The following is a 25,045-nucleotide window of genomic DNA, read 5'->3' as shown; positions in this document are numbered from 1 at the left end:
TTCTGTATTTACTAGGATTTCAATATGAAATAGCCATTTAAAAGAGGCTTTTTATTTATTTTTTTGCAAAAAGAATGCCTTGGGCCTTTTTTCTATTTTGATCCCTTTACATGTGCTTAAAGGTAGAGTCTGTGATTCTAATCCATACAAATTCAGCATACATCTCCTCACGGTCCACAAGCTCTGTTTTGTGTGTGCTGAAAAAAAGGCCAGTGTTCATACACATCCCTGGCTCTGTAAATGGCAAGGAGACAAAGTGGCTCAGACCAAGCCATACAACACTATTCCGTTCATCGTTGTGCGTAGGCAAAAGGCCATGGATGCATAAAGAGAAAGGCTGTGGGATCTGGCACATGCTAACAATCAAACGCTACACTTTCCTAATTCACACTTCTCTTGTGACAGAGTGGGAAGTTACTTACTGCCAGCCTGCTGCTTAATTTAAGGTTTGCAGAACATTAGCTCAAAAATAAACGCACATGCAACAGAATGACAATTGTGTTTATGCGCAAGCATACAGCTACGCACACATTGTGTGTCCACACACATACTGTACATTCATATGTACATGATATAACACACAGATACCATGCCCCCTGCCTGCGTATTTGTTTAAGAGACTGGTGGTTGGTTAATGTTCCAATTAAGAGCAGGCTGAGGATCATTAAGAAGATAAATGATTCTCTCACACCTTATAGATGTGAGAGAGAAAGAAAGAGAGGGAGATAGCAAGAGAGAGAGAGAGTAAGAGTGAACGAGTGAGTGTAAGAGTAAGAGTGAGAGAGAGTAAGAGTAAGAGTAAGAGTGAGAGAGAGACAGAGTAAGAGTGAGAGAGAGAGAGTAAGAGTGAGAGAGTGAGAGAGAGTTAAAGTGAGAAAGAGTGAGAGTGAGAATGATAGTGAGAGTGAGAGTGAAAGAAAAGGACAGTCATTTTTATGTCATGTTTCCAAAGTACTTACAAATTGCATTTTAAAGATTTAAACCAAAAATAAATGTCATATCTGACAACGTTTCGGGACAAATTTAATTATGATGTGGCAAACGTGTTGCTCAAACCCAAGTATAGCGGTGCATTCTGTTGCTTAGACTTAGATTTTGTATAAATAAATGATTAATTTTCTATCTGCCTTTTCAGTCAGGAACACTCTCAACATAGATTTAACCATTTATTGCAACAAATGGAAATACAGCTATGCTTGGCGCTGATGGCTCTTGATAATGGTCCCTGGACAAGCCAAGCAGCATGAGCTGAGGAAGGGAGCACCATGCACAAACCCCCCTGTATACAAGAGTGAGCCAAAAGAAAGACATTTAAAACCTTTTTAAACTTTGATGCATGTTAGGACTCTGAACTAGAAAGGTGGAAGCTGGGGTGGTGGAGGCAAAGTATTGCCAGCAGCATCAGTAAGTGAAGCACCGTCAGTGTAGCAGAGATCAGCGAGGAGGGAGTCACATTTAAAAGGATCGCCGTGATGTGAGAATGGTTGTGATTGGTGTGTGTCTGATAGGAATGATAATTCAATTAGCAGGCGCATGACTGCCGTGTCCTGCATGAACTAACGCTAAGCTCAACTTGATCAAAATATTGTTAAGATTATTAGCCAGCCAGCAGCGCGTACATGGTGATGAGAAAGATACCATTAAAAGTAGTTACACGTTTCTGGTCACTTGCTAACTTGTCGTGGTCACTGGTCACGCCATGTCAATAAGCGTTGCTGTTAAGTGCAAGTGTGTGAAAGAGTGTGACATGTTGAAATGTTTTTTGTATGTTATGCTAGTGTTGAATGAGTGTTAGCAGGACAGTGTCAATATGTAACTGTAGGTAATGAGGTTTTGAGCTCTGTTATTTTGGTACATATTAGTATTTTGAGTTAAGCCAATTTGCGTTTATTAGATTAAATTAGATTCAACTTTATTGTCATTGCACATGTCACAAATACAGAGCACCGAAATGTAGTTAATGTCTAACCAGAAGAGTTTAAGCAGTGATTAAATAACATGTGCTAGAGTAGGATTAAATAACATATGCTAAAAGGACGCCGGTGGGCATTCTTGACCAGTTTGGATCAGTTAGTCGTCCAGGTGAGGTCCCGTGAGATGTGGATACCCAGGAATTTGAAACAGTTCACACACTCCACCGCCACACCATTTATGTGGATGGGTGGGTGAGTGTTTAATCATTTGAATTCATTTGCACTTATTTACCTTCAGGCAGAATGTTTTATATTATTTGTTGTCAGTTTTGTTACTCCATTTGTTGTTTAATTTGTGAAACCTTTTGGGTGTTAATTTAACGTGCACTTTAGCCAGAGAGCCTTAGAGATAATGGGCATTGTATACAATTGTATACAGAACTAAACAACCCATACAAATCCACGGATAATCTTTTTACATAGACCCAAGGTCTGGTCCCGGTGACATTGATGCCAGCTAGATATTTAGTGATGTTGGGTGAATTTATATAAATGACAATGGCAGAACAGAGCTTGCTCCTCGTACAGTAAATTGCTGTGGGGCTGTAAGACATGAATTAGCTTGAAAACTAGGATGAAAGCAGTGGTCACAATCGATTACCTTCCGTTTCTCTTGGGACCGCAAACAATCACTTACATTTTTATAAGTACTGTAGGACCTATTCTTACTTGGTCACTTATCTTGATGTAGATGATAAAGAGTTGGACACACAGGATTGTTAGGCCAGTTACAGTTTAGATTGAGGCATCTGAACTGATTAGATCTGATCACAGCCTTTTTGTTCAGTGCGTCTACTGTATTAATTTATTCATTCAGTATGCACTACTTTCTTACTGTCAAGACTGAAGGATAAGATTAATTTTTCATTTTTTAAATCTACTGTGTATGTGCGCTTTTTGTAGGAAAGCAGTGATCTACATTGCGTTATGTATGTGCCTGCACATTATATCAATAACAATAAAATTGAATTGAATATGTCTATGTTGGTGAATATAAGTCATTACGTGTGGGTTATGTTTACAGTAAATGTTTCACCTTTAGATTTCAATAACCTTCTGTCTATCTGTTAGTTTGTTCCAAGCTTAACATAACTTAGTATCAGTCTTTTCTTACAGACAGTTTCTAATGATCCATACTGTCTGTGTGTATGCATCTTTTTAACAGGCACTCTCAATGTTCTTCTGAGAGTGAGAGGTATTGCAGCTGTGGACACGGTGGTGTGGGGGATATCTGGTCATCAGGGCCCAGACTGGAAGAAAGCATTCTGTGACATCAGCCCCAGTGGACCCTTCCAGGTAATGGCTTGGCTATTACTTTTCTTACCGACATAGACAATAACAAAATTATAAAATTAATTGTACAAAAGTGAAGAAGGTGCTAGTAATCTTAAACCAGCAGTATCAAATTTTAGAATATGTCTGTCGTTATAGAAATACATAGAACAGAAGAAGGTGAAATAGACCAGAGGATGAAACCTAAGAGCTTGTGAATACTCATAACACTCCCCCTGCCCTTTCAGCTACACTAAGCAGATGATATGTGCATAATTTGGCCATATTTTGTGACCCGGTCAACTGTTAAGAGTTGAGTACTGTTTTCCTAATGTTAAAAGATCTTAACCTCTGAATTAAAATCAGCCTCCAGCGCTGGCCTCTTGAGGGTTAATTTCCAACACATTCCGACAGAATTGTCAGGTCTGCTTTGTCTTTCTCAGGGAAGAAGAAAAAAGAAAAAAATGGAATAATATGATTTTTATGTTCACTGTATTCCTTTTTTTCTGTCATCTCCCTCATCTCCGAGACTTTTTCTCTACTGTGTCTTTACCCAAGAGGAAGGCCTCCACTGCAGCGTAGATAGAACAGGAGGGGGTGTATACTCTGTTGGGAATCAAGGGAAGAATTTGGCTTGAAACTCTGCTTGAAATTTGATTAATTTTAAACAAGAAATTCTCAACAGTGACATTTAAAGCTCCAAAGAATCAGATAAACTTTACTTTTGCCACCTCTTATAGAGTGATGTCAAAGTTTACACATATCCAAATTCTCTTTCCTGTTCCTTGGTGGAGGCACAGTGTCAACAGGAATTAGAAATAAAGGAAGATTTATAGTGGTGGAGTGGCAGCAAGGTTAGAAAAAGTACTCTCGGTTGGCAAGCATCTGCCCTGTTAGTGCCCCTGCCAGCCACTGAGTTTCAGGATGTTAGCAATGAGAGAGTTTGCCCACTGAAATCAATATGGTATCACATTATTATTTATCAAGCCTCATTTGTGGTAATAGTAGTACTAATGAAATCCAATGCAAAATATGATGAATATAGATTAAACCCATGGGGTGTATTTTATTAAATAAATGTGAGCACTATACAGCATTTTGACATTTTATTACTGAGGGAAGTATTGATAAATGAGGGCCTTTGAGTGAACATTCAGCTCATTTTCTGCTGAATGTCAGCAGGAAAGCCTTTCTACACAGTTGCCAGGATTGTTCGTAACAAGGTTTCGCAACGATTTGAAGATCCAAATAGCATGCATATACCCACTGTCAAAAGAAAGAAATGTGATAATTTGAAATAATGTTTAAAGGGATCAAATATCAGCCAAATGTGACCAATCCAAGTAAAATGCAGTTTATTATCCGTCGCCATCAAAACATTTTAACAACACAGTTTCAAAATCCTTCTCTAATAATATGGACATTTTGGAAAGGAATGTTCCAATTGGATATGAATGTCTTCTGTTAAGTTTCTCTCGAATACAATGGCCCTCATTTATGAAACGTGCATAAGGCCTAAAACAGGCGTAGGACAGGCGTACGCTGATTCCTACTCAAAGCTCGGCATTTGTCAATTGGAACATGAGCGTAGGCTGCGAATAAATCACACGTCCAGACTAACCTTGTGTACACAAGTTTTTGAGTCAGTGTGGACTTGCAGTGCAGCATGTAACAGGAAAAGGAGAAGTCATCAGTTGATCACACATAGCCTACACACACAGGCCAAGGTGGTTGGCCCAACTGTCTGCAACATTGTTTTAGCCTGTGTCATTCTGCACATCGCACAAGAAAACAGGGTGCTATAAATGTAGTGATGGCGCCAGCTAACCCAATGCTCTGTTAGGCCTACATGTAGGTACACCTACATGTAGGCCTAACAGATTGCAATATAAACCTATATATTATTATTAGGAGTATATTATACATATGTCAAGGATGTTTATAGTAAATAATCTTCAGCTGGAGTCCGATTTAATAAGGCAACAGTGTTGACCGCATCAGTGATCTCTTCCTATTCTTCCTATAGCCTAATACCAGTTTTTAGAATGCCAAATAGGACACACATTACTGCAAATTAAACTGAGATGTCAGGGTTTCAATCTCCATCTCTAAAAGTATTACGTCTGGACATGTCGTAAATAGTAGGGGCGAGGCCTCCAAACCGAGAATATATAGGGCGTGATATTTAAATTATCATAGTTTCCAGATGCTCCATTTATCAATGTAAGACCATTCTTACACCCTGATTTGTGTGATATGAACGTTTCATGAATCCCACGTGAAGCCAGTCGTATGAGGATTTCTGTGCTCATATCTGCGCTGGTTTCTACGTTAGGTTGATAAACGAGGGCCATTATGTGTAATTGCAGCATCACCCGACAATAGGAATGTACCCAGTGATTTCCACTCAAAGAGGTATACGTGTTTTTGCAGTTTTTCTCTCATTTTGTGTTTTAATATGATGTTCAAATGCTTAAATTTAGTGGTTTTTCATGCTCTAATTTGTGCTGGATTAGCTAGTCTGCTGGAATCTGAACAAGCGACCTTGTTGATGTCCACCCAAACCCCCCCCCCTGTCTACGGACCTGGCAAATTTATATCACTGGACAACAAGAGAATACTTATGCTTACACATGGGCCAATTCTGAGACACTATGTTAGGTTGATAAATGAGGGTCATTATGTGTAATTGCAGCATCAAATGACAACAGGAATGTACCCAGTTATTTCCACTTAAAAAGGTATACGTGTTTTTGCAGATTTTCTCTCATTTTGTATTTTATTATGATGTTCAAAACCTTCATTCTAGTGGCTTTTTATGCTTTAATTTGTGCTGGATTAGCTTGTCTGCTGGTGTCTTAACGAGCAAGCTTTTTGATGCGCACCGGAACCCCCCCCTCCGTCTACGGACATGGCAATATCATTGTATATCATTGGACAACAAAAGAATACTTATGCTTACACCTGGGCCAATTTTGAGATACTTGATTTGCTGTTACAATAAATTTACTTCTTTCAAAACTATGCCTAACATGATTTAAAACTAATGTGTAACTAATGAACCACAATGCTTCCTTCTTTAAGTTCACCAGAAGTTTCAAGTTTATGTTTACTATACACATTCAGTCAACAATAGAAGAAAATGGTCTGGGAACCATAACAGGATGTGCCTGTGTTTGAGCACTGTCTGTTGACACATCATTTAAGGTCCCTTTTGGCTCTTCAGCAGCTGCGCTTGCAGTTAGCTCTTCCCTGTTGGGATGCAGTCGAGTAAACTTTTGACTCAGACCTCTTTTCTGACTGGACACGATGCTGCCTCTCACACTCATTTTTCTTGCCTTTTTCACTCACTGTGTGTATTTGCGAGCGTGTGTGCATGTGTATGTACCTCTGTAAGTTTACAACCCAGCAGATAGGTGGGAGAAGAAAAGTGAGGGCAAAACATGATGATGGGTTTTGTTTAACGTGCCTCTATCCTCCTGTGTGTCTGTCGATCTCTTTCTGTTTCTGTTATTTGCTGCTCATGTTTTTTTCTGGCCCTGTGCTGGGACAGGCTGACGAGTTGGGTCGATGGTTGCCCTGGTCTTCCCCCGCATCCAGTCCAGTCTCAAGGCTGATGACTTATGGCTCTAAAATCAACACACCCAGGAAAGAGAGTCTTCCCTACACACACACACACACACACCTTCTCTTTTCATGTATCTGTCCACATTATGTTTCACAAAAAAACCTGCACACATACAGACAAACTCTTTTTTTAAACACACACACTAGTCTCCTATCCCCTGCAGCAATTAGCTATGACAGGTCAATTAACTGGCTTATTTATGAGCTGGGGATGCCTGCTAGTTGTGTTGTAATGATTCCAGATACTCCCTGTACGTGCAAGGGGGAAATTGAATCCATGATGAATGTGGGTGTAAGGCCTGAGCTGGGGGCTGCATTTGCTTTTCATTAACTATGCCTCTGCAACGCCATGTTTCTTTCACCATTTAAGGATGAAATCAACTCGGAAAGAGAGGGCATACTGTATGTTTTAGGGCTCGTCTGTAATGTTGAAAAGTGCCAATTGTACCATATTTGCATGTTAACAAGTGTTTTAAACTGCTGCAAGTCAAAATACTGCAAAAAGGTCTATAGTGTACAGTACATCTTATTACAGGATCTCTCTTCAGCTGAACACTTATTCATCAGCTAATTCTGTTGCTGTTGTCTTATCTGGTTGGTGGGACAACCTGTATTGTCTTGTAATGATGGCACAATGTTGAAATCCACTGAGGGTCATACAGAAATCCCAGTATTAAGTAAACTGAACCGGAGGCTCAGCCGAACCCGGCGCCACAAGGGGGCATTAGGGGGCTTTGCCCCCTCAGTTTCTTTTTATTCCCCTTGTTTCAACATTATACATTCATAAAACATACAAACACAGCAACACAATTACTATTACAAGGTCTCCATGGCGTCTTTATCATCGGTGTCTTTCAACTACTAACAATGTAATCCCAGAGAGCGACCGCTCCAGCCGTCCTCCCACCTCATTAGCATATGTCTTTAACCCCCTTATCAAAACCGTTGTGCTGCGCTCAGACCACGGCCGCGAAGCCTAGCAACACGTATTGTTTGCATGTCTTTTGTCAAGGCGGCTGCATTATCAAAACCTAGAGAAAGCTAGATTTGGAGATTAGTGATGGAGATTTGGATCAGGGAGAAATCAATCTGATGAGGAATCTTCATCTGATGACGAGGAACGCCCAAGATTTTTGTCAGCTTTTGAGAGGCAGCAATCCGAGATGGCTGCTCGTCATTTGCATAAAATTGGCAGGATTCAACTTCATGGAAATGAGGAGCGCCCCGCTTCTTCAAAGTCCCTGTGCAATAACAGAATGCATTGCACGGCTGCTCCCATAGAAATCAATGGGAAGTGGGGAAATGATGCTGATAATGTATACTATCACAGTCCAGCAATAGGCTACACCTCCTAGTTGGACGTAACTTGTGTATAGCAGCCGCATATGCAGGAACGCACTACACCGTAACGTAGAAGTTTCTAACGTTAGCTTACCGCACTAGCTAAACTTATTATACATATTTTATTCTTTAGTGTAAGCTCAACCATTACAGGACAGAAATACTATCCGGTCTACAACAAGGACAACGCACTGGGGGAGCGCAGTCAATCTGTGTGGTATGTGTGTGTGTGTATGTGTGTGTGTATGTGTGTGTGTTTGATTGATCTGTAATTGTAATCTGGTTGCTACAACGGGTAAAACCTGGGTAAATTAGTTCATATTAGCCTAACTTCATAAAAAATGTTAAGCTAATATATATACATATATATATATATATATATATATATATATATATATATATAGAGAGAGAGAGAGAGAGAGAGAGAGAGAGAGAGAGAGAGAGAGAGATAGTTTAATCATTTAAATTCAGCTAATAGTGTTTATACCTTTTACACTTATTTTAGGAGGTATTTCAGTTCTTCAGTTTGCTCCGTTTAACACTCTCTCTCTGACAAACACACACACACACACACACACACACACACACAACACACACACACACACACACACACACACACACACACACACAAACTGCTGCTGTGTAACAAATAGAGTTGTTAGCATCAGCCAGAGAAGGCGAGCTGATAGACATACTTTGTTACTCTCTGACTTTTCTTTCTTTCTTACTACTTTCAGTTGCAGTATGTATCAGGCTCCCCAAGGGCCTGACAAAATGAAATAAGAAGGGTGAACCCCATTTCTCTCTGTACTTCATACTTGTCCGTCTCTTTTGTGCTTTATCCCTCTGCCCGTCCTTCCTACTCTCTTTCAGGTGTCATTGATGCCTTTCCGACCACAACCCTATGCTGCTGTTGTTTGGTCCGGCTTCCTTGCCGTCCCTCATTGTCTATCCAACTCTCTCCTTTCCACTCTATCTCTCTCTGTCTCCGGGGAGTGCTAGTTTCCTTTCAATCAATAATAATGATTGAGCTGGGAATTACCTGACACAATTGCTGTTGATGTTTTGCTGGTTAGCTCCTTGGTTCTAGGTTTATTTTACCAATTGATATGACTACAGTACTGACAGCTACGGGCATGGTTTTGGTGTGTATGAGAGGCAAGTGATAGCGTATGGGCTGCAATAGCATCAGTTATATCAGAACTGGAGCGTTTTTCTTTATTGAAAGTAAGAGCAAAATATGGCACTGAAGGCTTTTCTTGATGGAAAAGATGTCTTTGCTCTTCTCTTTTCTGGCTTTGGCAAGAGTTTGATTTATCAACTGACTCTGCTGGTAGTAAAGAAAATGACATATGGTCCGTTGATCTGATAGGTTGAATTTAGCCGGTGATAGACAGATGCTTCATCGCCAAGTACCTGCCCTTTTGCAAACAGTTTTCAATAATGTCTTTTTAGAAGGTTCTGTGTAAAACCATCCTGTACTTCAGGATACTATAAACTGGCCTGGAGCCGAATACTCCAGATTATGTAAAGTAAAGTGTTTAACAGATTAATGTTGAGTCTTTTTCTTTAAAACTGAAGAAACCATTAACCACTAACTACATTTACAAAGAAAAATGAACAGAGATAACATTGCCGTGTCCATTATCTATCATGTCAAATTTCCCCTTTGAACGATTTTCATATTCAGTTGTAATTTTGCAGAGGATTGCTTTTTGAAGTAAATATTATTTTCTACCACAGAGTGCAGAAGTGACTGCATATTGATGATTGTTTCATTTCTGCTTCATGTCGAGAGCATGTCCATGGAGGACACAAACTTTCTAGTCCTGTGCACAGCTCACTGACTGCATACACCAAAGGCCTTTGAGGTGCTGCCACTCGTCTCTGCATTTCCCATCTCTTTGTGCTCCCTCCAACAAAAGTAATAATGTTTTTGAGAACAGTTTCCTTCCACCCTCTCCAAAATAGCTGTAGCCCAGCAGAAGGCTTGCATTCCTGCCAAGCTTTTATTGTAAACAGTGGTAGAGCAAACCGATAAGGAAGCTTTAGAATTGAAATTGTTTACTGTCTGCTGGCCATCATTACTGTCTGCGAATATTCAAATGGTAAATTCATGACATGTGAACTGCCGCTGTATATGAGCTTCTCTGCTCTTGATTCTGGTTCATTGCATCTTTAAGGGAAACAAAACACTTTAGTTTGAGCTGCCCATATACTTCTAACATTATACCCGTAGCGATTGCTGTTGCTGCATGTTTTTATTTTTCCATGCCATCTTTCTCACTTCTGAAAGCTTCCCAATCATGTTCCTGTAATAAATCTAAACTAATCAGAGTGAATTGGCCTTTAAACTGGTTGTTCACAGAGAAGTATGAAGCACAAATTACATGTACACATAAAATCAATGAAGTTCCAAAAAAAACACCAATGAGGTAACATGTTGTAGTAGATTATTTGTATCCCCACTCGCTCCTCTGTGGATTACCCAGAGGCCATCTGTGTTGCTCACAGTGTTTGGTACCTGGGGGGCTTGTTGGAAACCAGGCCAACCCACATATCTGGGCCTCACACTGCATTGACTCTCCTCTGCACCGGTATTTCAAAGCTGTCTCTGTACATCTCTCTCACACACACACACACACACACACACACACACAAAATCTCTCTCGCTCTCTCTCTCGCTCTCTCTCTCTCTCTTTCTCTCTCTCTCGCTCTCTCTCACTCTCTCTCTTTCTCTCTCTCTCTCTCTCTCATGGCTGTGTCCCCTCTGGTATATGGACAGCACATCAATGGAAACATTAAAGGTTACAAGGCTCGACAAAACGGCACATTCACAACTCCAACCTGACACTTTACTGAGCACCCTTTGATCCTGCAGTGTCACACACACACACACACACACACACCACACACACACACACACACACACACACACACACACACACACACACACACACACACACACATACACACAGACACAAGCTGTTTCACATGTTATGCACTGTTATGACTAGAAATGGGAATTTGGTGAATTCTACTCACATTGTTTTAAAAAGAAATTTTGTAGTCTACCTTTCCAAAACAGCATGACGTGTTATATTTGGTAAATGTCATGGTTAAATATCAGGGACATTAGATATAGCAGCAGCCTTTAATGGCCCATTACCCCATTTTCACATCCCACAATCTCATGACCCTTAGCACTATCAAGTGGATTTAAAAAAAGCAGTAGGTTATATAAAAATAATTATATGTTATGTCCTATATACTTCTTTTTTTTCTTCTTTTTTTTTAATATATCAATAGTTAAGATCAGTCCTAACATGTTCCATGACTGTAAATCAAGCAACCTTACATTTTTATTTTTTTGATTTAAAGACTCTGAGATATACTTCAACCCAGCACAGTGCCCAGCAGTAATGTTTGTGGCACTGCTGGCAATGGCTACTCACACTTCAGCTTGTCAGCAGAGAACATTAAATGAAAAGGCACAGGCTTGTTTCTCTGAGCCATTCAAGAAAAAATAATATCATTATGTTGGCACACTGTGTTGCATGGCAGGATATTGCATTGCTGTGTGCTGTGCCATTTTGTTTGATATCTTAGATAAAATTAGTACACATAGTGTGACTGGGTGGTCATAGGGGGATGGTTATTTGTGCTGTTGTTAGGTTTGTGTGTCAAGGCCGGTGCTAGCCTCTGGGCTTCCTTCTCCCAATTATTTTTCTCATTGTCTTTAATTATATAACAATCTGATGTCTGTGCTTTGTCTCGTTTAATGTAGTCCTGCTGAGGCAGCCATGCGTAGCTCCAGATAAGTGCCACTGTAGGTGCGTTTGTAGGCATGTGTGTGTTGTGGTTGGCTATAGGGATAGTTTACTAGGCTGGTTGTATTAGAGACAGACATTTACACAAAGAATAGGACTTGAGGAAGAAAGTACATAAATAAAACAAAGTAAAGAAACAGCACATAGTGTTTATAAATTAGATGGCAATGGCCTTTTGACCAATTAGCCGCTTTCCTTTACTACCCCATGAATTCCCTCACAGTTTCCCTCCCTCTAGTAATTTAAATAACACAAATGAGCCGACCAGCTAAACCCATTCAGCCTGTGCTGCTGCGCTTCTTTCTCCCTCCACGCTACCCAATCAGTTTCAAGGTTCTCCTAATGATTTTATTCATACAGTCAAAGAAGATATTTTGCCTTGAGACAATATTGACAAGCAAGTGGGAAAGAGGTGGTACTGCTCTGGTATTTCCCTCACCTTTATGAATGTTTTTGATTGAGCGCTCCATTTGGAGGACAATGCGAGACCCAGAAAGAGAAACAGCAGGAAATGTGTTTAGGCCACTTGTACAGTACATACACTTGTGCAAGTTTGTAGAGCCTTGGGAGACGAGCCATGTTGTGGCTTCAGCCATAACATGCCCCGCAGTGTGTGCTGGTCAGTGTGTTAGAGGTCACACTGGCAGGATAAGTAAACAGAGGAAAACAAATGTCTCTTGATTCTCGAGTAAGACATTATACTGTAACTGAGCAAGAGGTTGATCCAAGTATGCAAGGGACATTTAAAGTATTATCAATTTCCATCATCCTTCTTCATTCACCTTCAACTTGGCTTGTCGTGATTACGTTGAACACATGAACTGGAGAAATGACTTCACGTGCACACAGTCATGCTGTTCCTTGTCCACGGCAATTAATAGGTTATTGGTATCTGCCCCAAGAATTTCAGTATGATACTTCAAACTGACATCACTGTGTGGCGCAAGCAGCAAGACTTGCAGATTAAAACACAGGTAATGGAACGCCCCAGCAGTTCAAGATGGTTACTGTGGTGTTTGCTTTGCCATTGTCCACCTTTAGTTTTCTCAATACGGGGTTGGGTCAAGCTTTTCTCCTCTGTGTCAAAACTGGAAAAAATGAACGGGGTCTTGGGAAAGCTTGATCTACTGTATTTACACACAAATTGACAGCAGGTCTGTTCTGCCTGTTTATTTGGTTGAATACTCTGTTGATACAATAGCACAGCACATTGGTGTTGACAGATGGAGGCCTTAAAACGCAGCCAGTTATGCATATTTGGCATCCTCCTATACCCTGTATGTACCTCGTGTCATGTATATGTCATATATAGAGGCATACTACTTTGTATATGCTGGAAGTTTTTCCATCAGCATCACATTCATACACACAGTCACACCTCCTCCTGTATATGTCTGGGATAACTTGAGGGTTGTGGAAAATATAACTATATGTGTGAGCCCACGCACCGATTTCTGCATGGAGCGCATTTGTGTAGAAGCCACTTAACAGTTCAAATGAGCCATTATTATTGTCGGATTGAAAATCCCTCAGCCATGATTACACAGCAAGCACTTTGGCTATCACGTTTAAAAATAAACAGTATGAAGCGCCAAAGTCTGCAGTTAAAGCCAATAACAACTATAGTCTTGAGAGTTGCTTTTGTTGTTATTTTGGAGTGACAAAGTTTGGTTGTTTATTTGCTTTTCCCTCCTCATATTCCACACAGAATACGCCTGGTTTTTGATTAGCCGGGTGCCTTGGTACACCACAGTAATTAGGCTGTCAGTCAAAACCAGATGGCTGGTGGCTAAGATGGGGAAGTCGTCTGGAAAGTTTTCAGATGAGTCCCCTGTTTGGTTTTGTTGTTGTGGGTCGACAAATCATTATGGGATAAGAACCCAACTTCTAAATACTAAGTACTGAAGATACCTCTGCGCTGTTTGTTTAAATAATGTTCCAGCATGTCTTCTTAAAAGGCAGTGCCATTTAATTAATTACTTTTAGCAGTTTGACATATTTTATGTTTAATCTAAAATTAAAGTGTTTTTTCATCACCAATCTTTTTTGTTGAGATGTTAGAGTCTGGACAAATGTTACTTACTGTAGTAATTTTGTCAAAGAAAAATACTCATTTTAAGAACAGTATCTCTCAGTACCAAATATACTGTATATTGTATCATATACTCACCCAGCATCCATCTGTCTCTTCCCTAAACAGATTGTATTTGAAGGAATTCGAGGCCCGAGTTTTGAGGGGGATATTGCCATTGACGACGTGTCCATCACCATAGGGAAGTGCAAGCAGGAGAACACTGTAGCCAGCGCAGGTAAGACAGGTAAGATAGACATATACAAGAAACACAAAGGAGCGTGTGTTATTAACTTTTTCTGTGTAAAGGCACATTTGAGGAAACTAAAATAAGGAAGGCGATATGATTCTTAAAGGTCTACAAAGTTGATAGCTTTTTGTTTTTATGCCAATAAAGCACCGGCTAAGAAGCTGAAACAGAGCTGTATTAAACTGAGTTGAACTGAATTGATTTGAACTGAAAATAAATAAATTAAGGGGTAGCAGAGAAGGGACTTACTAGAGACATGGTTTTCAAAGGACTAAGAGAAAGAAAACTAAACTGCTTTTTTAGTGAATGATAGTTGTGGGAATATGGCGCAGAGAGAAAATGTTGTCAGTGTGTGCTGGACGATGACAGGTGGACACCACAGGGCACCGGCATGGAGGAGATTTGGAAGCCTTGTCGCCATTTGTGGTCCCTCTTTTTTATTTACTTCACATTCCCCTCTATCTTTTCATCCTCTAAGTTTCCACACCATGCCCTTGCTGCCTCCTCCACACACACCTATCCTGTCTCTTTCCTTCTTACTTTCTGTTCTCTATTAGCCATCCACCCATAATTATCCGTAAACCTCTGCACACTGCTCATCATTTGTTTGATTTTTTAAAGATTATGTTTTGGCCATTTTTGACTCATAAAAGGTTAGATAGAGGGGGAATTACATGCAGCAAAGGGCCGCAGGTAGGAGTCGTACCTGGGCCCACTGCGTCAAGGAGTAAACTTCTAGGTATGGACGCCCCCTCTACCAACTGAGCTATCTGGGCGACCTCTGCTTATTATCTTTAAAGATTTCTCTTTTTTACCCTGTAGATAAAAAGAGAGGCCAGAGAGAAAATGTGTAATGACGTGGATTTAGAAAAAAAGGAGCATGAGTGAAGGAGAATGAGTAAGAATGTCTGTGCAGTTAGAGAAAAAGTTACTCAACTGGATCTAACAGTGGTTAGGCATCAGTCCACCAGGAGAATTGTTTTACTCCATTTACTGACTGCAATTTATCCACACTACTCATGCTGGCATGTTTGACAAGTCAAACCAAGCTATCTGATCATAAAATAGAACACAAGAATACTATTTTGCCACTTGTAAATGCTGTTTGTACCGCTCTGCCTTACAGGTGAACCAGAGAGAAACACTAGTGAGTTACAGGGAATGAGTCCATGTCCATCTAAGCGCATGGAGAGAGACTCAATTAGCCTAAAGGGGAGGCGTGTGTAGAGCAGAGGAGACAGAGATAGAGATAGAGAAAAGGTCAAAGAAGGAGAGTGACCAAAAGTATTAGACCTGTGTGTGTGTTTGTGTGTGTGTAGGTGTGTGTGTGTGTGTGTGTGTGTGTGTGTGTGTGTGTGAGTGAGAAAAAGAGGGAAGGAAACCGGCCAAGATCTAAAAGAAGAAAGAGAATATAAAATTAAATCCTGCCAGCAGTTTAGCTACAGCTGCCCTCTGTCAGCCAAGACTTGCATACAAACATGCACACACACACACACACGCAGGCGCATAAACATCATTAAATTCTTATAATTGCCTTCATTGCATTATCTCTGTCTACAGACACGCAGAACAAAAGTTACTGTTCTTGTATTGCCCACTGCCATTGCTGTTGGGTGAAATGGGGACACTTTGAAACCGAACAAGAATCACATGTTTATTCTACAGTAGTAATGACCATTACAATGGTAGAATAATCATTTGATTCTTGTTTAAATTAACCGATTACAGTAATTTGACTTACAGTAAAGTTATTCAGCATTAGCCACTGGACTCGCTTTTACTGAAAAGTAATCTTACCATTTAAAAACGTGTAGTTTGTAACATGTTACTTACAACAAATTTTAACTCAATGTGCAATAGATGTAGTGTACAGATTTTAGTAAAATAAGCTAGATGTTATGCAGCAACATGTGGCAAGTGCCTGCATGGTATTGTTCACTTTTTTATTGTTATCACCTAACATAAAGGACACACATTAAAGCCATGGAAACAACACAAAACAGCAAAAATTAGAGTGAATTGTTTACCTTCTCAACTTCCAATTGTGAGACCTCGGCGTATGTGTGCAATCTCGCACATGTGTGCATGTAAAGACACTGGCGGATGGAGTGAATAATAGATAATAGAAGGTGTAAACAGGAAGAGGAAAGCTCTTGAGCTCTTCAAGTTTGCGTGTGTGTGCTTTTGTGTCCTGCAGGTTTCATGTAGGCAGAGACATACAGTGCAGACAGATGGGTAATTATCAGGCAGGAGACTGAAGAGTCTGTGCCGTTGAAGGAAATGTGTCTGTCTTGTGAACACATTGTGCCACCATGGTGTTTGTAAGGTCTGTGGGGATAAGATACGACAAGATAGAATAGACTTTATTAATCCTAAACATATGAGAATAACACAAATACACATCAAGTAGACAGGTAAAAAAAATATACATACAGTATAAGAAATAGAAAAAATAGAATTAGTTATAATAAGTAAAAATACAAACATATTTACACAATAAACACCTTTATATAAACAGGCAGTTTATATACAGAGATATACAAATGAGTAAGGTGCGGAAGAATAAGGGTTAGAGAAGGATTGAACTCCTCCTCCATAAACTCCTGTTTGCCAAGTATGATGAAATGAAAGCATAGAAAATACCTCCAATTACACTTAATATTGAATCTCATACAATATAGGAAAGTTAAATTTTACACTAGGTTCATTTGAGTCAGAACAGCAGGCTGTCTTCATATAAATAGATAGATAGATAGATAGATAGATAGATAGATAGATAGATGACAAATATCTTAAAGCTGACATGTATGGTGAGATGGTGCATTTGAATACACAAGTACAAAGCAGCACATAAAATCAGTAGAAGTTTGGATCAGAACTGTCATATGGCTACGTGTTTGTGTGTGTGTGATTCGGATGGGGGGTGAGATTGAAAAGAGATGTCTGTTTAGTTTGTCCGTGATGATGCACTGGAGACCAGGTGGAGTGAGACTCAGTATGGGGGTTCCGTCTCAGCTGCTTTCACCTGAGCTGATTTCAACCCCCCCCCCCCCCCCCTCCTGGGTTTTACATAGAATGAGAAATGAGAGAGGAATGCACTGGACTGAGTAGGAAGGTAAGGGATGAGGGTAGGAGGGAAGAGAGGATGAAGGGATGAGGTAGGTGGTAGGTGGGAAGTCGAGGTATTGAAGGGGTAGCTGGGTCAAGAATGCTAAGACAAACATCACTGAGTGGGTTGGCTTGGAATATAAAGGCTGGTCAGTGATTAGAGGTGTGTTTGAGGCGTGGCCCTGCTCCTGAACTTAAGTTAACACGTTAACTTCATTTGTCCTGCTGCTCTATGCATTTCACAGGATGTAGAGGGAGAGTAGGTGAGCCTGGTAGCATCATCCAGCTGATGCTGGGTCATTGTGTCACACACCCACACACTGCATACAGTACATACTCACAGACACATGTACTGTACATGTGCATCCCCCCCGCAAGTGTTTAAAGTGGAGATGATGTAAGCAAATATACAGTACACACGCACAGGGATGCTGACAAATACACACTTTTGACAACATGCATACTTAAGGTTAACTATATGCACGCACAGGCGACTGTTATCCTACAGTCCTCCACACATGAAAATGATTGAGTGATGATTGCCTCTGACAAGTTTAGTGCAACATGGCCTGCATAAATCCAAGAGCTCTACATGGCTCTGTTGTGTCTTCAGACAGGAGGCGGTGGAAGGGGAGCTTGTCTCTTACTGTTTTATGTTTTGCTTTATTCTCTTTTCTCCATTGTAGGAGTTGCCTCATCTCTTTATTGCTTTTTATCACATTGTTCCTCTGCATCATATTCTAGGAAATTACCAAATAACTTAACTCAGAAACTGTTACATCGCAATGGGTCATAACAAGAACTGCTTAATCTGTTTATTTACACAGGAACAGCTCAAGTTCAAACAAGGAAGTAACTACGCAAGATCAAATGGGCATTGAGTGTGATTTTACATGTTTGACTACTTGTGATCATCTGGATATTGCTAGCTTAACAGTGATTTTTTTTGTTGTTGGTTGGTTGCAGTGCAGCGCAGTGCAGCACAAAGAAGCAGGTTTAGTGGTTCAGATTTATGTGATTGGATTAAAATGCCTCTGAGCTGTCTGTACTATGACATTCATGGAACCGCCCACAAACACACATGCACACCAACACATGCAAATACATTGTAGACGCCCACAGTAATCTATTATCTTTATAACTCCATTATAATTCCATGACAGAACAGATAGATGTATGATGTGTAGACCTGTGAGATTAAAAATGTGTTCTACTTTAATTGGTATCTGTTGCCCACAAACCATTGGGATGTTTATGTGTGCGTGGATGTGTGTCTGCTGCGTATGGATCAAAGTTTTATTATAAATATTGATTTTCTGCCTGGAGGACGGACCCTTGATATGAAATCATATTGATCGTTTTAATACAATACCTACTTTGAGCAGCTTGCATGTCTAATTTGTTGCTGCATTTTTGTAGCGCTGTGTACTGAAAAGAGTGCATTGTATATTTGTAAAGGAAGAGATGTTTTTATCAACTGCTTCTGTGTAGTAAAAGTAATATTTTAACCATAGACATGAAATGGATTCATTCAATCCATTTTATTTCTATGATTTCAACCTAAAAGAAAATAGATTAGAACATGGATAGAAATCCTAGCCAATCTCATGTATACACCTGCTGTTTGTCTTATCAGAGTAAAATCACAACACAAAAAAAAGTGTGCGCTGCATCTTCTAACTGTGCAAAAAAACAATTACAACCTGCAGGGAGAAAAAAACAAAACAATCCATCACATATTGGTGGTGATGACATCCATTGTAACTTCTGTTTCTCATTAACATCTTGAAGTTGTCATGACAAAGTGTAGACTTGGAATAATGAATCTCTGTTTCTCTTACATGTTTATTCATCCACCCCCTCATTATTAGTTCTGTCTCTCTCCCCCTCTTTGCCTCGCAACTCTTTCTTTCTTCCCTGACGGTTTCTCACTTTTTCCTTAGGCCAAAAAGATAAATGTATTCATGTACAGTTATCTAGTTACATATATACATATGTACTGTATATATATATATATATATATATATAATATATATATATATATATATATATATATATATATATATATTATATATATATATATATATATATATACACACAAACACACATTTTGGAAGAGAAAAAAAAAGTAATTTTTACTTTGATAACTAGATAACTAGTTTTAGAGATGTTTTTATTGTTAGGCCATTGGTAAAATCAATAGGACTTAATAACTATGTTAAATTGTTTATTAAATTGTTTAAATGTCTAAATGTGTACATATTTTTCAAATTTTAAATGAATTACAATCCAACATCATGTCTTGCTCTGAGAAGGTTTAATCACACATTTACTTAGAAGAATAACTTATAAGTAAAAAATAAATTAGTTAATGGCTAGAGTGTAAAAAACCTTCATGACTGTTTGACACATCTGTTATTACAACCTGTTCTAACTCCGAACTCATAAAATATGGACGTTTGGACAGTGGCTGTCAGCGTCTAAAGGGACGAAAAACATGCTCTTCGCTGTCTGTATAACATACTAGTGAGAGCAGCAGTTACATGGGGTTTAGCAAGTAGTATGTAAGGCAAACATTCTCCACAGGGAGGTTGGTTGGGGTGGTGGATGGGTCAAACGCAGGACTTTCACCAAGGAAACTGGGATTCACCTTTCGCGTGGCACCTTTCCTCAAGTCACTTTCTTCTTTAACCATCCCGGTTCTTCCCGCGTGTTACGTAAAAACTTAAGCCCACCCACGGCCTTTTCCTTATCATAACAGCGTCAAAAGGGACGGCAATAGTCCCGACCAAGCGTGTTAAGCTCAAGTGCAAAAGGGACGGAAATAGTACAACCAAGCACGTTGAGATAAAGCGCAAAGGGGGGGGGGCGGCCATGGTCCCGACCAAGCGCGTTGACGCTAAAGGAGGCTTATAGCGGCAATAACAACGATAAAGGCACCTGACCAAGCATCCGTATTTTACGTGATAGGAGTGAGAATGTGTTGGAATGTATAGGAATGTATTACAAAAAAAAACCATGTCTTTGTTATATAACCTTTTAAAGTTATGGCAAAACAGCTAAATCTGGCAGCAAGGTTGTCTGTATGTTTTTTATGTATGAATTCCTGTTTGTTTTTTTGTCTGTTTCCATAGTTCTGATTGGTGGATCACACCCACTCCCATTGGCCAACTGGCTGACCTTTGGCCTCTCCTGCTTCATGTTGCTTCTCAACAGATGATGAGCACTGCAACACCACCTGTCTGTAGTTTCAGACACTGCCCTGACTCACGCTCTTATACTTCTCTCTCTATCCTTCTCCCTGCCCTTTGCTCTGCGTTCCTGTCTCCCTAACTGTCTTTCCTTCTCCACTCAATGCGTTCTATCCTTCGTGCATCCATTTCATCCTTCTTGCTTAGATACATGGTAACACAAAGTCTTTGTCTAGTTTGTCTTCCTCTGCTTTCTTTGAACACTTCCCCCCAGAACCTTAGTATAACCAACTAATGTGCATATTGTATTTAAAGTGAACATACTTGATGATCTTTGACAGTTGAACTTCACATTCTCTGCTTTGTCACTCTATTAATCTGATTAGATTCACTTTAATCCATGTCAGCGTGTCAATTTGTCACCTTTTCCTCTCCGTCATCAACCTTTTTCATCCATACATGCACCCTCTCATGTATCTCCATTCCCTCGAACCACAATCCTCAACGGCCCCTCCACCCTATTCCCCAGACACACCAAAGTGTCAGACACTCTACCAAAGATGACAAAGGACCTGAGGGAATAAAACAAGGGAACAGGGATTCCAGGGACAAAGTGAAAGAGAGAGAGCAAGAAAGTGGAAAAATCTTTCTTTTTCACAAAGACCCCTTCAGTCCCAACCGCTAGGACCTTGGGAGCTACTGAAGGACAAAGAGAAAGGCAAAGAAAAGCAACCTGTGAATGAATGAATGAATGAATAAACAAATGATTGCTGAGTAAAGAATGAACCAGAAACAGAGGGGAAAAGAAGTGTGTGCTCCGGATGGCCTCTCTGCTTGCCCTCTGCTTGCCACATGAGACAAACCTCAGTGCGGATTATACGTGTACATTTATCTCTATATATATTAAATATAACAAAGTTAAAACTTAAACACAACTCGGACAGTGGGGGACTTTACGAAGTGAAATTAAAGAAGCACAATGTTTATACAACCTCTGCTGTTCTTTTGGGTTTTATTCTACTTATTATGTGATGTTGCAATTTGTCAGACCTATTCAGTGTTTTTGATATTTTACTTTTTTGTTTTGTTTTGTTTATGGCGTTAAAAAGGTCCGGGGCACTGGGTAATAAAGTATTATATTAATATTTATGAGAAGAACAGAAGATGATTTGTGATCCAGAACCTGAATTGAGCACGATTAGGGAAATGCGAGGATGACCCAACCTGCCTGGATAGAAAACCTAACTCCTTTTTGCACATACTGAACACACACGTACACACACACACACACACACACACACACACACACACACACAAACACACACACACCTTATTGGACGTCATGACTTAGACATCCAGACTGAGATTGAGAAAAACCTGGTGTGGTACTTGAGGGCAGAAAAGAGCCTGGAGTGAGTTCAGTTGAATACGTCTTTGTTTGCAGGTTATTGAATGTCATGTATGAATTTCCCATCCACTTCTTTCACATGAGTGAAAGACAGAGAAGATTGTCAGTATTGGGCGAGTGTGCAGTGTGGATTGCATATCCGATTCTTTGTCATTGTTTCATTAACGTTGAATGTCTGTATTGTAAACAGTTATTCATGATCACATAGATAGGATTGTTAAAGTTTAGCAATACTCATCTCTATATACAATAGTTTATAATTGCATAAGATGGCAGTTTAGTCTGCGGATAAACCATCCCAAACACATCGTAGTGCATACTTTTCTCATCATTTGTCAGTTTTAATTTATAACTACCAGTATATTCACTATTCATAAAGTTCCTTAATTAAAGCTGTAGCTATTCGAATCATCCAGTGGATATATAGGATGTTTGCTTTAACTTAACTCAAGAAAACTCCACATTCACCCTTCTCCAGTAACCGATCTACTTGCGTATGCTATTCTGCTTCATAATCATATGCATTACATGTAAATCATGTAAACATTTCATGTTCTTTTGTCTGTCATGTCACATTGATTTGACCATTGCACTTGTTTGTTAGTTTTTGTTTTCTTTATTGTGGTCGGTACAAATTGTATTACTGGTTTGATAATCATAAATAGTACATAACACACAATAATTTGCCTATTTGACATGTCCATTCTGGTGTGAGTGGCAATTTACATGTTAAGCTGGATGTGTAGAATATCAGACGGTATCATTGCCAGCCTCCAGCTCACACAAAGCTGTGTAAGGCATGTTGGGCAAATCTGTTGACAGAAGTGTATTATGAGAACATGAAAGTCCTTTTAAACCAACTGTAAGCAAGCTTCCAATTTTCCTGCTTTGTCTCTGTCATCATGAATTTACTTTGGTACAATGAGTGCACCTGATGGTAGGTTGTACCTGAATGATACAAACTATTTTAGAAGTAAACTTGAGCGACATGCTTTCCTGTAAATGTATCTCGTTCATTCTGCAATCTTTAAAGTGAAGCTGAAAATATTTCCAATTTTTTTTATAATCTCCTCAAAATGCCTCTGTTATTTTCCTAAAACACAACATAGCAAAAAAGTGCTAGGTTTTAGGCATTCACTGCAACACCTCCGTTTCTACCGGCTTCTGTGGCTAAGGAATTGGCTACATGTGGTATTTATATCAGCTTAAGTTGTACAACAACATGAGCATTATTCAGCACTAAAGCAGAACACTGTGGGTCTAGTGCTAAATATATTTTAGAAATATTAAGCATTGATGTGCATGGCATTTCATCGTGCTAACTGTCAAATCATTCCTTATATTGCCTCATAGTTCAATGGCAGTAGTAACAGGGGAAAAAACTACCATTTTCATGATTGCATTTGGACATGCGACACACGCAAATTAACGGACAGAATACTGTGGAAATCGTAGGATGTATTGTCTGTGACATTTTTGTTTTATTTTCCAACCTTACACACAGAAACACGTTGGTTGTGTTTTGGCTTTTTATGACGATTTATAGCTCAAGTTTAAAGTGAAAGACATTGCTTTATCTCAACCACATAGAAACAGAATATCAAAGCATGACATACACATGTGCAACTGATCCAACCGATTGCTAAGCTTTCCTAGTATCATTGTGTTGAGGAAGCAAAAAGGTGTCGTTTTTTTACCAAGTAGCATTAGAATGTGTGGCAAGGTGGGAAAAAAACTTATATCCATTGACTCTGCATTATATAATAACATTTGTTTTATACAAAAATTAATCAACAAAATTCTTCAAACTGGCACACTACAGTTGACTCTGAGTCATCATAAACAGTGCAGAAATTGCAATTTTACAATAATTAAGTGTAGTGAGCGTAATCACACCTGTACCAACATTTCATTTTGCCCATGCCGTATCTAGGACAGATACAATGTGAGTCTGCATATATCTTCCATAGTAGAATTACATGCTGAAAGCATCACTCATAATTCAAGAAATACTTTTTCTTTCAGTATAAAATAACAAAATTATGTTAAAAAAGCAAATAAATGAATTTGTTAATTATATCAAAAAATCTGTCCTAGGTGACATGCTTTGGTAGCAAACAAACAAATAGCATGCATGAATAGAACCAAACTCAACTTCAAACAAAACACTTTCACCAGGTACACCAAAGGGCCCTCTAGATTTAACTTGATAATTTGAATTCCAGTTTTAAGTGATATTTATAAAGACAAGCCATATATAAGACAACTAGCTAAATGTTTACCACATGAATTAGTGATAAAAATGAAAATTGCAATTGCAATTCTCAAAAACTACAGAATTTTTGGATCTTGTTTGAGTCGGCTAAATGTGAGCAACTTGGCCATTTCCACTTGCTGTTAGCAACATGCTCATTCATCTGTTTACAGAGTAGAGCTGCACATGTACTCATAGAGTACACACATACATAGATAACAACAACTGGAAGGACAAACTGACTGTTAATTGCCCACCTTCTGTATACTATATGGACTGTCTTGACCTGATTTGAATTGGCATGGAACAACTCAGCCTCTGTTCCCTTCTTAACTGCAAAAGCTGCCAATACACTGAGAAACTGTGAGGCAATAGATTTTATATTCCTTCTGGCAACAGTAATAAATGGAGGTATTTGTTCAAAAGTTTTTTTTTTTTTTTTTGTGGGACATAAGTTAATGTAAAAATAAAAGTGCTGGGTAATGCTTCCTTGTAATGTTACCTAAAACCTTATGAGGAGATAAAAGCTTTGGTTTACAGACTGGAAGGACCTTTCTGAAAAAACACTGTGACCCTTGCCCTGGTTTCCCAAAAAAAGGGTTAAAATAAAAGGAATATGATGTTAAATTGAATATTTTCTCCCCAAAAAGTAATTCAAAAATGTTACCTTCTGATCAACATATGGCACACACCGTGCAAGTCCACAAGTAACAGAATCCC

General features: G+C 39.3%; 1 protein-coding gene across 1 annotated transcript in view; it reads left to right on the top strand.

The window, feature by feature from the left end:
- Positions 1-24,117, top strand: part of mdga1 (MAM domain containing glycosylphosphatidylinositol anchor 1) — a 174,922-nt gene extending 150,805 nt beyond the window's left edge. Inside the window, exons 16-18 of the mRNA XM_032515287.1 lie at positions 3,139-3,269; positions 14,244-14,361; positions 20,607-24,117. Of these exons, the coding sequence (XP_032371178.1) occupies positions 3,139-3,269; positions 14,244-14,361; positions 20,607-20,692 (335 nt within the window). The 3' untranslated portion in view covers positions 20,693-24,117. The remainder of the gene's footprint in view (positions 1-3,138; positions 3,270-14,243; positions 14,362-20,606) is intronic.
- Positions 24,118-25,045: the final 928 nt, after the last annotated feature.

Source organism: Etheostoma spectabile, chromosome 1, assembly GCF_008692095.1.
Source record: "Etheostoma spectabile isolate EspeVRDwgs_2016 chromosome 1, UIUC_Espe_1.0, whole genome shotgun sequence".
NCBI classification, from domain to species: domain Eukaryota; kingdom Metazoa; phylum Chordata; class Actinopteri; order Perciformes; family Percidae; genus Etheostoma; species Etheostoma spectabile.
Note: the sequence above shows the minus strand (reverse complement) of the source record. Positions and strands in the feature narration are given on the sequence as shown.